This window comes from Trachypithecus francoisi, unplaced genomic scaffold (assembly GCF_009764315.1).
Source record: "Trachypithecus francoisi isolate TF-2019V2 unplaced genomic scaffold, Tfra_2.0 Lachesis_group20, whole genome shotgun sequence".
Lineage (NCBI taxonomy): Eukaryota > Metazoa > Chordata > Mammalia > Primates > Cercopithecidae > Trachypithecus > Trachypithecus francoisi.
In genome coordinates this window covers 62488075-62503837 of record NW_022681466.1, presented here as the reverse complement: position 1 = coordinate 62503837, position 15763 = coordinate 62488075, and the positions used below count along the sequence as shown (strand labels likewise).

At 49.0% G+C, this 15763-nt stretch overlaps 1 protein-coding gene across 1 annotated transcript; it reads right to left on the bottom strand.

The window, feature by feature from the left end:
• Window positions 1-3952: 3952 nt before the first annotated feature.
• On the bottom strand, window positions 3953-14956 carry RCVRN (recoverin). The gene is made up of 3 exons (XM_033184561.1): window positions 13391-14956; window positions 7157-7268; window positions 3953-4423 (listed from the first exon to the last, which is right to left on the bottom strand). Exons 1-3 carry the CDS (start codon window positions 13769-13771, stop codon window positions 4314-4316), a joined length of 603 nt encoding a protein of 200 aa, XP_033040452.1. The 5' UTR covers window positions 13772-14956; the 3' UTR covers window positions 3953-4313.
• Between the last annotated feature and the right edge of the window lie 807 nt (window positions 14957-15763).

Genomic DNA, 15763 nt, shown 5'->3' with positions numbered 1-15763 from the left:
CCTTGCTGACATTTATTTTCCTTTTTTTTTTTTATGAAAACCGTTCCTAATGACTGTGAAATGGTATCTCATGGTGGTTTTGATTTGCATTTCCTGAAAGACTAATGACGTTGAGCATCTTTTTATGTGCTTGCTGATTAGTTCTTTGTAAGTCTTCTTTAGAAAAATGTCTATTCAATTCTTAGCCCATTTTTCAATTGGATTGTTTGGTTTTTGTTGTTGAGTTGTAGGAATTCTTTATGCATTCTGGATATTGATCCCTTATCCGATATATTCTTTGCAAATATTTTCTCTCATTCTGTAGATTGCCTTTTCACTCTCTTGATAGTGCTTTTTTATGTAGAAAAGTTTTAAATTTTGATGAAGTCCAGTGTATCTATTTCTTTTTCTTTTGCTGCCCGTGCTTTGCTGTCAACGCCACCTGCGTGACTTTAATACGGGACCAAGGTTGAGAATATTGGCTGAGGCAGAGGGGAAGGAGGTGAACCCTTCTCTGGAAAGTGACAGTACCTTGCTGAAGTCCAAATGAACAGAGCCTTTCTCCCATGTAGGAAATTCTTCCACAAGCACAGACTCAACTGACTCTCACAACTCGTAAGTGATAGGCAATGTAGGTGTGGTTGGCCCAGTTTTATGGTTATTTTAAGGGATGGTCGTCCCAGCTGGAGCCTGAGACACAGACATATCTGGGCTTGTCTGGTGAGTTTATATGACCATTAAGGGACAGAAAGGGGGGTAGAGGTGGACAGCAGCAGCTGGCTGACCCCACCTGGCTCCATGGTCAGAGTCTGAGCCTGGTGAGAGAAGAGAAGCTCCAGACAAAAGCTAGAAGAGCTGTTTCCAGGAGGCAATGACAAAAGCTGTTTCCGTGACACATGCTACTTCCCATGGGGCTGTTCTGATGGACGCTAACCTAGAAGGTTCCTCAGCAGATCAGCACACAGCTTGGGCACATTAGGAGCACTGTGGCCTCACCCGTGATTAGGAACATGGTACTTGGGGGCAGCAATGGCACCTGGCACTAAGGAACCTATTGGTGAATCCGTGTGGGACACCTCCTGGAGATGCTAAAAATGCCCAAGAGGCACTGCACAAGGGGCTGGGATCTTATGTGGGCAGGTGGCAACAGAAACTGGGGCAGTTTGGATTATTGTTCTTAATGAGACCCATTTCTGCCCTTGAATTTACATGTACTTGAGGAGTCAGGGATCTAGAGACGGGAAATGACTTCCCAAGGTCTCTATAGTAGACATCTATTTTTAGAATCTGCCCTCCTGATAGTACCCCAATTTTCCTTTTGGAAAAACCACTCATCTCCTACTCTCAGCCCATGGAACTTGAGTTGCCCTGACTCTATCCTCAGTTCAAGGACGGGCATAAAAATCTGCTGGCCAGGCAGAGCAGCACATCCTTCTGGCATCAGATGTTGAGTCAGGCTGGGCATATAACTAACCAGGAACAGTAAGAAGCAATCCTAACACTTTGGCTGGGACTCTGAAGAAAAAGCATTTTCTCTTTTCTGCTGAAATTGGAACCATGAAGAAGGCAGCCTGGATCTGCCAGTGACCATCCTGCCAGCATGAGAACCACCTGTCTGAGAATGGTGGTGACAGCAGAAAGCAGAACCAGGAGAGGGAGAAATGAACCCTGAGATATCGTTGGAGCCCCTGGATTAAGCCAGACCAGAAGCCAGCCCTACTCCTAGAATGTCAGTTATAAGAGCCAATCAATTTCTATTTGTGCCACAACAATTTGTGCCAGGTCATCTACCATTTGCATCTGGAAGAGTCTTGATGTCATAGCTCATCACTATCTCCACCTCCTCTTCCCTTCAGCCAAGTTGAACTTCATGCTTTATTTCCCACAGAGTGTCACAGAGCTGTACAGAATCCCAGCCCAAGTGGTCCTTCTGCCCCAAGCTAAAAAACAGAGGTGCTAATTAGGTTTTCACTCTTTGGTTCTCCACTGGCCACTGGAAGCTCCAGGGCCCCCTTTATGCCTCTCATTGAACCACAAACCAGCAAGGACCTGATTATGTCGTGTCTGTCCTTTTAGACTCAAGTGACAATGATAGCCTGACCTCAGAGAGAAGTGAAAAGCACCAGCCTCATCCTCCAAGCAAACAGATTCATTCATGGAGTGTGGTGGAAAGAGTATTGGAGTAAGACATTGAGCCCTTTGGTTATATTCCTGGAACACTCTGGACTGGACCCACAGGGTCCTTTATCTCCCACTGAACAAGCGCCTATATATAGCCCACTATGTCTACATGGGAGAAGTGTCTTGGGCAGATGACTCTAATAATAATCCTTCTCCTCCCAGAACCTCTGGGCTCATGCCTTATAGCCTCCCTCCCCTTTCCAGCTCTGACACTGTGCTATCCTAGAGTTCTCTATCCTGCTGTGTCCAGGTCAAAACTATTGGAGAAACCTGGTGTCATCAAAAGGACTCCAATTTAAGTACCAACTCCTACTTACACTTCCTGGCCTCAGTATCGTCATCCGTATTATGGAGACAACAACATCTCCATCAATGAAATAGTGACGGCAGAGTCTAGCATGGTGCATGGCTCCTAAGTGTTTATTCTCATGTGTGCTCTCCACACAGAGGCGTGCTCTCTGGCAGTGGTGCTTGTGTCATCTCTGTGGCTAAAGTGGGGTCTGGAGGCATCAGCACAACACCACCAACTGGAGACTCCCCAGCCTCGAGAGGTTGCAGACAGGTCAGTCAAGAATCCAGGGCATCCATGCATTTTTCCGACCTCATCTTGGAACTTGAGGCTGGAGAATAAATGGACCTTCAAAGCAACAAACCCAAGGATCTTGGAGAACCCACTGATGGAGTTCCTGGGTATCCCAGGCCCTGGAGCTTTGAGGAGGCAGTGGGGGGCTGGTGGGTAGCCCTGACCTGACCTCGGATCCTCAGCTGGCCACCCCTGAGCAAGCTGCTTCCTGTCATTGGGACTCCTTTTCCTTGTCTCTAAAACAAGGGGCTTTAGGGCCATCTGCGGCTCTGCCTTCACCTCTTACTATATTGAAGCTGAACTCGTCATTGTTCCCTGAAACCTCAAAGGCTCCCTGTATTTCTCATCTCCATAGATGGCACTGCTGTTCACCCACTGCCCCAGCTACAGACCTGGCTGCCATTACTGCCCTCCCACCTCCTCCCCGCTCAGCCAGCCAGGTGGATGCTACCTCCTAAATGTATCCTTATTGGGTCTGGTCCTCTCCATCCCATTGCCTTTCCCCTGGCCCAGGCCATCTGGGTGACTGCAAAAGCTTATTCATCAGGCTCCCTGCCCCTAAGGAGCCCCCAGTCACTCCCCTCTGACTTATTTTAGCCTGCTGGGGACTTCTCTTACAAACATAAAACCCTCCTACTTCCAACTCCACAGTGGCACCGCCGCCCCCACGGTGAGCCCCCAAGTGCTTACCACGGGCTGCAGGGAGGGCTTTGCATGGTCCAGCCCCCACCTACCTTTTAGGCTCAGCTCACACTTTGCTCTCCCTCCTCCTTCTACCCTCCAGCCACCCTGACCTTCTCCTGGAACTTGAAATGGTCGTTCGTGCCTCAGTGGCTCTGTGTTGGCCGCCTTCTGTTTGAGCCTTCCCCACCCCCACCCCGTCTCCCACCTCGTGTGCGGTGGGTCTGAATTTAAATCTCCCTTCGTCAGGGATGTGGTCCCTGATCCCCCCTGACAAGTCAGCCCCTTCCACTGTGTCCTCCCCTGCTGCTCTGCATGTTTCCATGGTAACCTGGACCACTGGTCATGGCCTCCTTCCAGCTCCATTGCCCCCTCTGGACCGTGAGCTCCACGAGAGCAGGACTGCGTCAGGCTCATTCGGCACCAGAGCAGCCCAGCCTAGGGCTGCCATCACAGCATAACCTTGTCTTTGAGGTACGGCCGACAGAAATCATATCCTTTCCAGGTGAAGGATGACCAGCAGCCACGTGCCCAGCTCAGCTTACATTTATTGGAAAGTGCTTACCCAGCACTCCACAAAGGAGCTTAGAGCGGGGTGACACTTAGGACTCCTATGGCCTAATCCTGGGATTAGCACAGGGCCATGGGCTGGTGGGCAGAAGGGAGGGGTGGGATGGGGGATGATGGGAGGGACGCTGAAGACTCAGGAAGAAGGAACCAGTGGGTCACTACAGATGCTTCAGTTTGGCAGGGAGCTGTGCTGTGGGCTTGTGTGCAGGCCTTTCTCTTGGCCCTGGGGTGGATGTGTGCACGTGCGTGTGTGTGTGCACATGCGCTCACGGGTGTCGTGTGAGTGATGGGTGGAGGGAGGACAACTGAACAGTTGGCATCAGGCATTCTTTATCTTTTCCTTCACTTTTTGAGGCTCAAACTGGATCAGTCGCAGAATTTCCTTATTGGCCAGGGTCCCCTCGATGAATTCTTTCTCCGTAAGTTTATCTGTGCATTGGGGAAAAAATAATATATACATAAAACAGCCAGGATTGATAGCCAAGCAAGCTGCGATGAGGCTGACATCCAGCCAGTCTCCCCAGTGTGAATGTATCTATTATGAAAATATTGAATACTCAGTGGCCCTGAGTATTCAATATTCTCCCACCCTGATCCAGATACCCACCTCCTTTCCCATGACCCTTGGAGCTCCCTGGGGACCAGCAAAAGGCGGTGAATGACTGGCACTGGAGGGGGCCCCGAGATGCCAATCTTGTGCTATGTGCCTCTTCCGATCGGCCGGTGCCCCTGCCTTGCTGGTTATTAAATACTTCAATAATGAATATTAATTATTCTATTTTCTGTATTAGCTCAAGTTTCAAGGATCAAGTTCAGGAGGAGCTTCTGGGGTTCTGAGCATAGCAAAACAATCTAGGTGTCAGGCCCAGAGTCTCAGCTGAGAAGCAGGGAACAACGTCCCCATAGACATAGGGGTGAGAAGTGAGGGGCCCAATGACATCACGCCAGGGGAGTGTGGCTTGCAGAGAGGTCTCTTTGGCACCTGTCGCACACAGGCAGCCCCTGATTCTTGGCTGACAACTCCGCCAAGACCCCTTCCTATGCACCCATCCCTGCATCCCCCAGTCTCATCTGCCTCGTTATTTGGGATCAGGACTGAGACAGCCTTGTTGCAGCCACACCCAGTTTTCTGGTGTTTTTATCAGGTGATTTACTGTATTCAGATCAGTCCAGTTAAATGCACGGTCCTGGGCCCAGATGCTACTGTGCTTGGAGCCAAGGTCCCCGCGGGGAGCGGAGGTGGGGTATACAATAGAAGAGCGTGCGATGAAGTCCCTCCCTGGGAAACTGTTGATCTGGTGGGGAAGGCAGTCACACACAGAAATACCTCTTGCATGAGACAGATGTTCCTTTCTGTTGTATGGTCACAGTGCCTAGCACAGAGTCGGTGCTCAACAAACCTTTGCTGAACTGAATGTGATTTCTGACTTATGCTCTGAGCATTTTTGGATACCGTTAATCCCTTCTGGGTTAGGATCCAGGATGGCTTCCTGCATAAATCTTGGGTTTTAATATCCCAGCTACCCCACAGAGAGCTCACAGAGAGCCCGAAACTCCCACCATCAAAGCCTGACTCTGCCGTGAGGCATTGTCTCCCGATGGGCCATGTGGAAACACGTACAGCATGTCACAAACAGGAGTGACACGTCAGCCTCTGACATCATGCCCTCCTGGGGTGTTCACTGGGGCGGTTTCCAGATGAGCAAACAGCAGAACACAGGGCTCGACACATGAACAGACCCAGAGGGAGGTCAGGAAGCCAATTAAGGAGCCAGTGGGCGAAGTGCCGAAAGAAGGCATCTTGGCAGCCAATGTCTGTGCAAGGAGGAGAAAGTGCTCAAAGGAGAGGTGCCAATCAGGGCCGATGACGGAAAAGTGGGTAAAGTACCAAGGCCTGAATTTAAGGAGGCGCTCACTTTGAGGTCCTGTGAGTGCATTGTTGATCCCTGAGAACGAGCGCCTCCTTAAATTCTGTGTCCTATGTCCCTCCTACCCCAATGACCTTCGTGCTTTTCTTATTACATCATTTGCTGGCAGATTAGGAGGGGCAGGATCATTTCTCTCTGCCCTTATTTAGCATCCTGCTCAGGTTTTTCTTCTTGACCCCGGTAGGAGACTGCCTCCGGAGGTCACCAAAGGGGTTAATACAGGACCCTTCGATGTGTTTGGGCCACGCTGTGTTTTATCAATTGAGACACATTGCATTTTTAAAATCTCCATGGCTGGCTTCTCTTAAAAAAAAAATCAGATGATGTCTCAACCATGGGTTCCATATTCCCACATGGAATACGCTGGAAGCCATCAGACCTGAGGTGCACCCTGTGCTGTTTGCCAATCCGCACTGCTTGTAGATTACTGTCCACATGATTTGTTTTCTTCATTCCTGCCCCTCCAGCCCCATGTGTTTGCAGCCCCAGCCTAATACCAGCTCCTTTACTGCATCCTTCTTGTGCTGGCCATGAGCATCACAGACACACAGCCCCAGCAGCCGAGGGCTGGAGTCCATCACTGCCTACAATGCAGGATCACGCTTCCTGAGGGCTGCTTCCTGCCACTGACTGACAGGGCAGGAGCACCAAGACTGACAGGGACACTGAGCACACCCCATCGGACTCTGTCAACACTTCCTCAGAATGCACTGTCTCGGGCATTACTTACCTAACCTTCCTTTCTTTCCTAACCTTCCTTTCTTCCCCTCTCTCCCTGTCAGGGGTCAGATCTTCTTGGCAGTCTGATGGCTTTCTCAGCCTTCTCTCAATTCCTACCTGTTTTCCTTCATCAGCCTTTCCTCCTATAAATCTCTTGCAATCTCATTTAAATCTAATCCTATCTTGGTGGTGTTTCTCAGAGGACCCAAACCAACTTCCTAAAGTAAAACCATAGCAATTTAGATCCCACTGACTTGGCACTTGAAATTAATTCAAAGGTAGGGTGAGCTGAAGTTTGCTCTTGTTCTAACTGTACAGAAAACAGTTTTGGCTGCCGCTCACCCTTAAGGCCATTCCCCTGTCGAACCCTTCAGACAGCTCTAAAAATATACAGTGGAATGAGGTGTCCCTGTCCTGCCTGGACACTGTGACTCAGAAGAATAAATCTTGTTGGGGTTCCCAGGGAATAGCCCATGGTTGAAAAATCAAAGGCAATGAAGGAAAAGGAATTCACCATCATCATTCTTTCCGAAGTACTTCCAGATCTTCTCAGCTCGCTTTTCCGGCGTGTTTTCATCCTCTGGAAGGAGCTTCACGTCCTCGGGAGTGATCATTTTGAAAATAGCCTGTACCAAACAGAAAGAAAGAACTCGTTAGGAGGAACTTTAAGGGGTTGGCAACCCCGGAAAATCCACATCTTACACTGTACACAAAAATCTACTCAAAATGGATTAAAGACTTAAACATAAGACCTCAGACTGTCAAACTGCTGGAGGAAAACAGGGGAAAAGCTTCTTGATGCTGGTCTTGACGACAATTTTTTGGATATTACACCAAAAGCGCAGGCAACATAAACCAAAATGAATAAGCGGGATGATATCACACTAAAGAGCTTCTCCACATCAGAGGAAACAATGAACAAAATCAAAAGGTAACTTATGGAATGGGGGAAAACATTTGCAAACCATGTATCTTATAAGGGGTTAACATCAAAAATACATAAGAGGCCAGGTGCGGTGGCTCACGTCTGTCATCCCAGCACTTTGGAAGGACGAGGCAGGAGGATCACCTGAGGGCAGGAATTTGAGATCAGCCTGGGCAACAAAGTAAGACTCCATCTCTACAAGAGAAAATTAATTAGCAGAGGTGGTGGGCATGCCTACAGTCCCAGCTACACAGGAGAATGAGGATTGCTTGAGCCCAGGAGTTCTAGGCTGCAATGAGCCGTTTTTGTACCTTTGAACTCTAGCCTAGGTGACAAGCAAGACCCTGTCTCTTTCTATATATAATATACACATTGTATATAATATATAAGGAACTCCTACAACTCAATAGCAAAAGAACAAATAACACAATTGAAAAATGGGCAAAGGAGGCTGGGCGTGGTGGCTCACGCCTGTAAATCCCAGCACTTTGGGAGGCTGAGGCGAGTAGATCACCTGAGGTTAGGAGTTCAAGACCAGCCTGGCCAACATGATGAAACCCCGTCTTTATTAAAGACACAAAATTAGCCTGGTGTGGTGGTGCATGCCTGTAGTCCCAGCTACTCGGGAGGCTGAGGCAGGAGACTTGCTTGAACCTGGGAGGTGGAGGTTGCAGTGAGCCAAGATCACGCCATTGCACTCCAGCCTGGGTGACAAGAGCGAAACTCTATCAAAAAAAACAAAAAAAAGAAAGAAAGAAAATGGGCAAAAGACCCAAATAGACATTTCTCCAAAGAAGACGTACAAGTGGCCAGCAGGTATCAAGAAACCCATCACTGATCACCAGGGAAACATAAATCAATACCACAATGAGATATCACCTCATGCCTGTTAGAATGGCTGTAATAAAAAAGACAATAACAGGCATTGGCAAGGGTGTGGTGACAAGGGAACCCTGGTCCACTGTTGCTGGGAATGTAAAATGGTACAAACATTATGGAAGACACATCAGGGACTTTGGGTCACCTCCATCACAATGTCCCTCAGTGCCCGACTAGCCCATGGGAGCAGATAGCAGTTATAATACAGATGTACAGGCCCCCCACCTGATCTACTAAATCAAAATTCCTGGGCGTAGGACCTGGGCATCTGTATTTTTGAGGCCCTCATAAGGGACAGGGAATTCAGGGAAGAGACAAACAAGACTTTCGCTTCTTATTTTATACCTTTCTGTACTGTGATTTTCTAACCATGTAAACATATTAACTTCACTTATTTAAAAAAATGAAAATAAGAAAAAAAACTTCCTGATGCAAATATGACGGCAGTCCTGAGGTTGGAGTTTGGGAATCACTACCTCAGACCCTACTGCCTAGAGGTTTTAGAAGAGTAAACCTCTTCCTCTGGATTCATACTGTACCTCAGTTGCTCAGTAAGACTGACTTATGGCAATAACGGCTAACATTCTAACATTTGTTGAGTACTTAATAAGTGTCACTCTCCTTTCTTCTTTTCTTTTGTTTTCTTTTTTTTTTTTTTTTTCCAGATGGGGTCTTGCTCTGTTGCCCAGGCTGGAGTGCAGTGGTGCAATCATGGCTCACTGCAGCCTTGACACGCTGGGCTCAAGCAATCCTCCCACCTTGGCCTCCTGAGTAGCTGGGACTACGGGTGCGCACCACCATGCTCAGCAAGTTTCTTTGAATTTTTTTGTAGAGACAGGGTCTCACTATGTTGCCCAGACTGGTCTCAAACTCCTGAGCTCAAGCAATCCTTTCACCTTGGCCCCGCAAAGTGCTGGGATTACAGGCATGGGCCACTATGCCTGGCCTAGGTGTCACTTTTCTAAACATTTTTTACACCTAGTCTTCACAATAACCATACGAAGAAGGTATGATTGGCCCCATTTTATGGATGAAAAAAACTGAGACAACTCACTTGCTGGAAGTCACCCAGCTAGAAGGAGAAGAGTGGAGATTTGAATCCAGGCATTTTGATTCTAGAATTGGTATCCTTGTGTTACGCCATAGCCCACTCACCTCCTTATCACTGGAAGGTCTTGGAGAGCATTGGGCAAGGCTAGGGGAGGGAGAGAGAGGCATCAACAAGAACTTTTCAAAGGTCTTCCCATGGTACAGCAAGACCCTCATTTAACCTTCTGCTCAAGGACAGGTTCAGCGAAAGGCTTAGCTTTGGGCTCAAGGATCCCATCCTTCTCACCTCCCTCCCCTCTAATAAAGCAGTTGGGTATGCAATGTAGGGGAAGCATGAAGTGTCCTCAGACCTGTGAGATCAGGGAAAAGGACAAGGGGGCTCCATGCACCCTTCCAGCTCCAAGTTTCTAGGATTCCACTGGCTCAGGAACACCAGCGCCGGCTGGGTCCTGAAGGGACACCCAAGGCCGTAGGTCCTTGGATGCTGAGGGCAGGCAGGTATGTTGGGTGGCAGCTGGGAGGTTACTGGCTCTGGCCAGAGCCTTCTGCCTCCCTGGAGACACTTGTGAGCAAGGCAGGCAGGGGCAATAATGGCTGTGAAATTATCCTGGAGGGAAAGAAGTTCCCCTTCAGCCCCCTGGTGCTGGAAAAAGGAGCAAGGAGACCAAAGCCAGCAGCCCAGGGCAGCGGCCTCACTGGCAGCCCTCAGAGCCCTGAGCTGGACGCAAGTGTAGGTGGTTCCTACACTCCTATCCGTCTGTGCAGGGCCTTGGGTACCATGTGCAGGTGTGCCAGCCGGAAGCTGGGAGTGATTGCCTGCCCACCCCACTTCCAACACAGAGGGACAGACCTTCAGGGCCTCGGGAAAGGCTGCAAAAATAATCAAATCCTCACCCTGGGCCCAGGAAGGTAAAATGGTTTTCCCACAGCAACACCGCTAGTTGGAGTCAGAGCTGGGACTAGAACGCTTCACTTGTGACTCCCCCAGTCAGTGCTCTGCCCATGAACTTGTAATCTGGTGAACAGCAGAGCCTTCTGCCACCTTGCACAGCCCCAGCCATTGATGGCCTCTCCCTCCCTCCCTTTCCTTTCTTCTTTCTTCCTTTCTCTCCTCCTCTCCTTCTCCCTCCCTTCCTTCCTTCTTTCCTTCCCCTTGCTTCACCCTCTTTCCTTCCTGACTTCCACCTTCCCTCTCTCCCTCCCTCATTTCCCCCTCCTCCCTTTCCTCCTCCTTTTCTTCAAGGAGTATCCATTTGTAGGTTTCTGCTGGGCCCCGCATTGTTTATGGCGCTCTGAAGACTTAGTCCCTGTCCCAGGCCACCCAGAGACCCCACAGCCAATTCGAGGGAGTTTTCTCTGCAGGCTGTGCCAAGATAACAATGAGGGAGACACACGCCTGCCGGAATGGGAGGCCCGACCTGAGCACTGAGGATAAGCCCATGAACCACAAGCCGCACACTTTGCTGTTTTATTTATGGTTTCTCCTAATAAGGGTGGAAAATTTTTGTGCATTTGTAATCATGCAAATGAAGGCATGATTACAAATGCATACAAAGTTATATAACATCTGAATAACAGTCTCTCCTAACAGGAATGGCATTAGAATAATAAAGCAAGTGGCAGGGGCAGGGGAATTGAAAAAGAATACGTAAAAAAAAAAAAAAAAAATCAAATGAAAGAAATTAGAACTGGTATAATAGGAGAGAAATGGAAACAACCTAATGTCCAAAAACATAGGAATGTTCAATAATTTCCACATTTCCATAAGCCAGAATTCCAAGCAGCTATTAAAAGTGTTCTGGCAGAGATTGGGTGCAGAAGTTCACGCCTGTAATCCCAGCACTTTGGGAGGCCGAGGTGGGCAGATCACCTGAGGTCAGGAGTTTGAGACCAGCCTGGCCAACATGGCGAAACTCTGTCTCTACTAAAATACGAAAATTAGCTGGGCGTGGTGGCGGGTGCCTGTCATCCCAGCTACTTTCGAGGGTGAGGCAGGAGAACTGCTCAAACCTGGGAGGTAGAAGTGGCAGTGAGCTGAGATAACGCCACTGCACTCCAGCCTGGGCGACAACAGTGAAACTCTGAACAACAACACAAAAAACTGTTTTGGAAGAATATGTAATGATATGGAAGGCACTCATGATAAAAGAGTAACTGAAAAATGTATGATAAAAATCGTATGTGAATATGTCATAGCTTTAACATTGTTTAAAAGTGTATGGGTAAAAGACTGAAAAGGTATATACCGATATACTAAGAAAAGTTTCCCTTGGATGAGGCAATTTTTAATCTCTTTTGCCTAGGTTTCTAAATTTCATGAGTTACTTATACATTAGATAAACCATTTTCAAGACACCTACGAGGTTGGTGGAAAAGTAATTGTGGTTTTTGCCACTATTTTCACAACAAAGGACACGAGGACAGTATGGACGAGGGAGAAGGCGTGTTGGGAACCATGTGGAAGCGTGTATACCTCACAGGGAACCTGTCAGGAGCCGGGGAGCCATGCTGTGCATGGCAAGTGCGGGCTCAAGGGTGGTCCAGGCGATCCGCCCCCACGCTGGGGAGAACATGAGAACTAGAACTCAGCGTTCATGCCCCCAACTTTGACCTCTTTCTACTTTACATTTGAAGCATATTGTGTGTTTAGAATGAACAGCGATTCAAGTTGAATGTGTACTGCCGAAAATTTCAAAGGATATTTTAACGAAGGAAGAAACAAAGGATGGAGAGAAAGAAAAAAATGTAAATACAGTCATGTGTCACTCAGAGACAGGAATACATTCCGAGAAACACATCTTTAGGCAATTTCCATGTGGGAACGTCATAGACAGTCCTCGCACAAACCCAGATGGCAGAGCCTACTACATCCCTGGGCTCCACGGTCCAACCTTTTGCTCCTATGCTACAAACCTGTGCAGCATGTGACTGTCCTGAGTGCTGCAGGCAGTTGTCACACGATGGTAAGTATCTGCACATCTAAACATAGCTAAACATGTGGTAAAAATATAGTATAAAGATAAAAAATGGGCCAGGCACTATGGCTCATGCCTGTAAATCCCAGCACTTTGGGAGGCTGAGGTGGGTGGATTGCCTGAGGTCAGGAGTTCGAGACCAGCCTGACCAACATGGTGAAACCCCGTCTCTACTAAAAATACAAAAATTAGCCAGGCGTGGTGGTGTGCCCCTGTAATCCCAGCTACTCAGGAGGCTGAGGCAGGAGAATTGCTTGAACCTGGGAGGCAGAGGTTGCAGTGAGCCAAGATTGCACCATTGCACTCCAGCTCTGGGCTACAGAGTGAGACTCCATCTCAAAAAACAACAACAACAACAAAAACAAACAACAACAACAACAACAACAAAACACCAAGATACCAAATGCTAGAGCTGTCTAGGACACTTACCATGAGTGGAGCTTGCAGGATTGGGAGTTGCTCTAGGTGAGTCAGTAAGCGAGTAGCGAGTGAATGTGAAGAACTAGGACATTGCCGTCCACTACTGCAGACTTTATAGATACACTTAGGCTACACTAAATGCATTTGAAAAATAAAGTAACTGTGCTATGACATCACTAGGCAATAGGAACTTTTCAGCTCCATTATAATCTTATGGGACCATAGTGGTATATATGGTCCATAGATGACCCAAACATCGTGAAGCAAAGCATAACATGGCTGTATTAGGAAACATTCAGATTCTGCTTCAGGAAGACAACGAAGCTGTGGGTAAGTGCCCACCCCTCTATCAATATCAGCCTCTTGGAGCACCACGCTCTCAGAGCCAGTGGCCTGAATCCCCCGCTCCACCCACAGCTCCACTCACTCTGCAGCAAGGGGCCCCCAGCCCCAAGTGACCCCAGCGCCGTCCAGCCAGAAGGGGAGAGGGGAGACTGACCATGACGATCTCCAGCACTTCATTCTTGCTGATGGTCCCGTTACCATCCACGTCGTAGAGGGAGAAGGCCCACTCCAGCTTCTGGTTGGTCTTGCCTGCGGAGGTCATATGCAGGGCGATGACGTACTCCTTGAAGTCCAGGGTGCCGTCGAGGTTGGAATCGAAGCTGCGGAACACATGCTGGGCATAGGCCTTGGGGTCAGTGTCAGGGAAGAACTTGGCGTAGATGCTCTGGAACTGCTGCTGGGTGATGCGGCCACTGGGGCAGTCCTTTAGGAAGGACTGGTACCAGGAGCACAGCTCCTCCTCTGAGAACTTGGTGTTAATCTGCAGCTCCTCCAGGATCTCCTTGGACAGGGCCCCACTTTTGCTGTTCCCCATGGGTGAGGAAGAGTGGGCAGCGGCTGCGGAGTCGCTGGGTGGGTGGGACGTGCGTGGTCCCCTGGCTGCAGGCTGGCGCTCAGGGCTGGTGTGAGCTGAAGATGGAGATACTGGTGGCTTAGGAGGATTTGCGACCAGTTCTTCGCAATCCTTGAAGGGAGGAGGGGCCCAGGAGCTTTGTGGAGGTGGGTAGGTGCTCCCAGAACCCTACTGAGATTAAAATAAAGAGCCCAGGGCAGGTAGGCAATTCATCTCAGCCTCCTGGGAGGATACTAGAACAGCACAGGAAGTTGGAATCTTCAGAGCTGGGGCCTCCTGCACCCCCAGCCCCAGCCCTCTAATGGCAGCCACACTCCCTGTTTCTCTTCCTCACTAACTCTCAGCATCTCAGGGCGGGGCTGGCATTTCACATCAAGCCCTAGAATGTAGTGGTTAGAAGCACAGGCTCTGGGGCCAGCATGGGTTCAAGTCCCAGCTTGGCTACTTACCTAGCCGTGTGGGCCCAGGCATGTTTCTTCACCTCTTTCCACCTGGGACACTCTTCTAACCCTTCACTGCAGTCACATCTCTGCTTAAATGTCACCTGCTCAGCCAGGCCTATACTGACCCTCTATCTATAATAGCACACCCCCCCAGCGTCTTCGGCATGCCCCAGGTCCCCTCACCGGAATGAAAGCTCCAGGAAGGATAGGATTTTGTCTGTGATGCATTTCCATTTCCAGAACCTGATAGGCTTGGGCCCCCATTAAGCCTTTCTTGAATAAATGGGCATCATAGCATCTACCACACTGTCATTGTGAGGCTGATGTGAGTCAATATGTGTGACACACTTAGAACCTGGCACACGGCTAATGCTAAACACTCGTTTTGTTATTGCCCATCAGTCACAGGGAGTGAAGGTGAACTGCCTGCAGGGACCAACAGGGGGCAGCCAGGCCTGTGTCACCTCGGGAAGGGGCTGCCAGCGAACGTGGTCACAGGAGAACGTGAGATTTTTTTTTTTTTTTAAATTAGTCAAGAGAAATCCAGAAATCAGAATTTTCGATGCAATTTCCATACTTTTCAACTTTGGCAATTAATTTGAAATTTAAAAAAACATGGCTGGGCGCGATGGCTCACGCCTGCAATCCCAGCACTTTGGGAGACCGAGCAGGGTGGATCACTAGGTCAGGAGTCCGAGACCAGCCTGGTCAACATGGTGAAACCCTGTCTCTACTAAAAATACAAAAAATTAGCCGGGCGTGGTGGCGGGTGCCTGTGATCCGGGCTACTTGGGAGGCTGAGGCAGGAAAATCGCTTGAACCCGGGAGGCAGAGGTTGCAGTGAGCCGAGATCGCACTCTTGCACTCCAGCCTGGGCGACAGTGCAAGACTCCGTCTCAAAAAAACAAAAGAACAAAACAAAAACAGAAACAAAAACGAAATCACAAAACATGGTGTGGGCCAAACAAAATCTATCTGTGGCTCCATGGCAGGCTGCAGGGTGTTCATCTGCAGCAGACTTGGAGTGAGCAGGCAAGATAAACGTGTTTGCTGAGTGAATGGGTAAATAACTGAGTGATCAGAGACAGGGAGCTGTGCAAAGGCAGGCTTCGCAGCGGGGAGTATCAAGCATGAGGAAGCATCCTACTGAGGATGCTGCACACCTGGATTCTTGTCACCCAGAGGGAAGGGAGGGTGGGCGTGCACTTTCCTTAGCGGAGGGCAGTGCTCGAGGGGACACACTCAGAACCCCAGCCTTGCCGCCGTGGAGAGTTGTCTTTTTTTGCCCTGGGGTATGAAGTATGAAGAATAAACCCCACAGTCTCCAGGAAGGTAAAGTGGTTTTTTTTTAGACAGAGTCTCTCTCTGTTGCCCAGGCTGGAGTACAGTTGCGCAATCTTGGCTCACTGCAATCTCCGCCTCTTGGTTTCAAGCAATTCTCCTGTCTCAGTCCCCTGAGAATCTGGGACTACAGGTGTCTGTCACTAGGCCCAGCTAATTTTTTATTTTT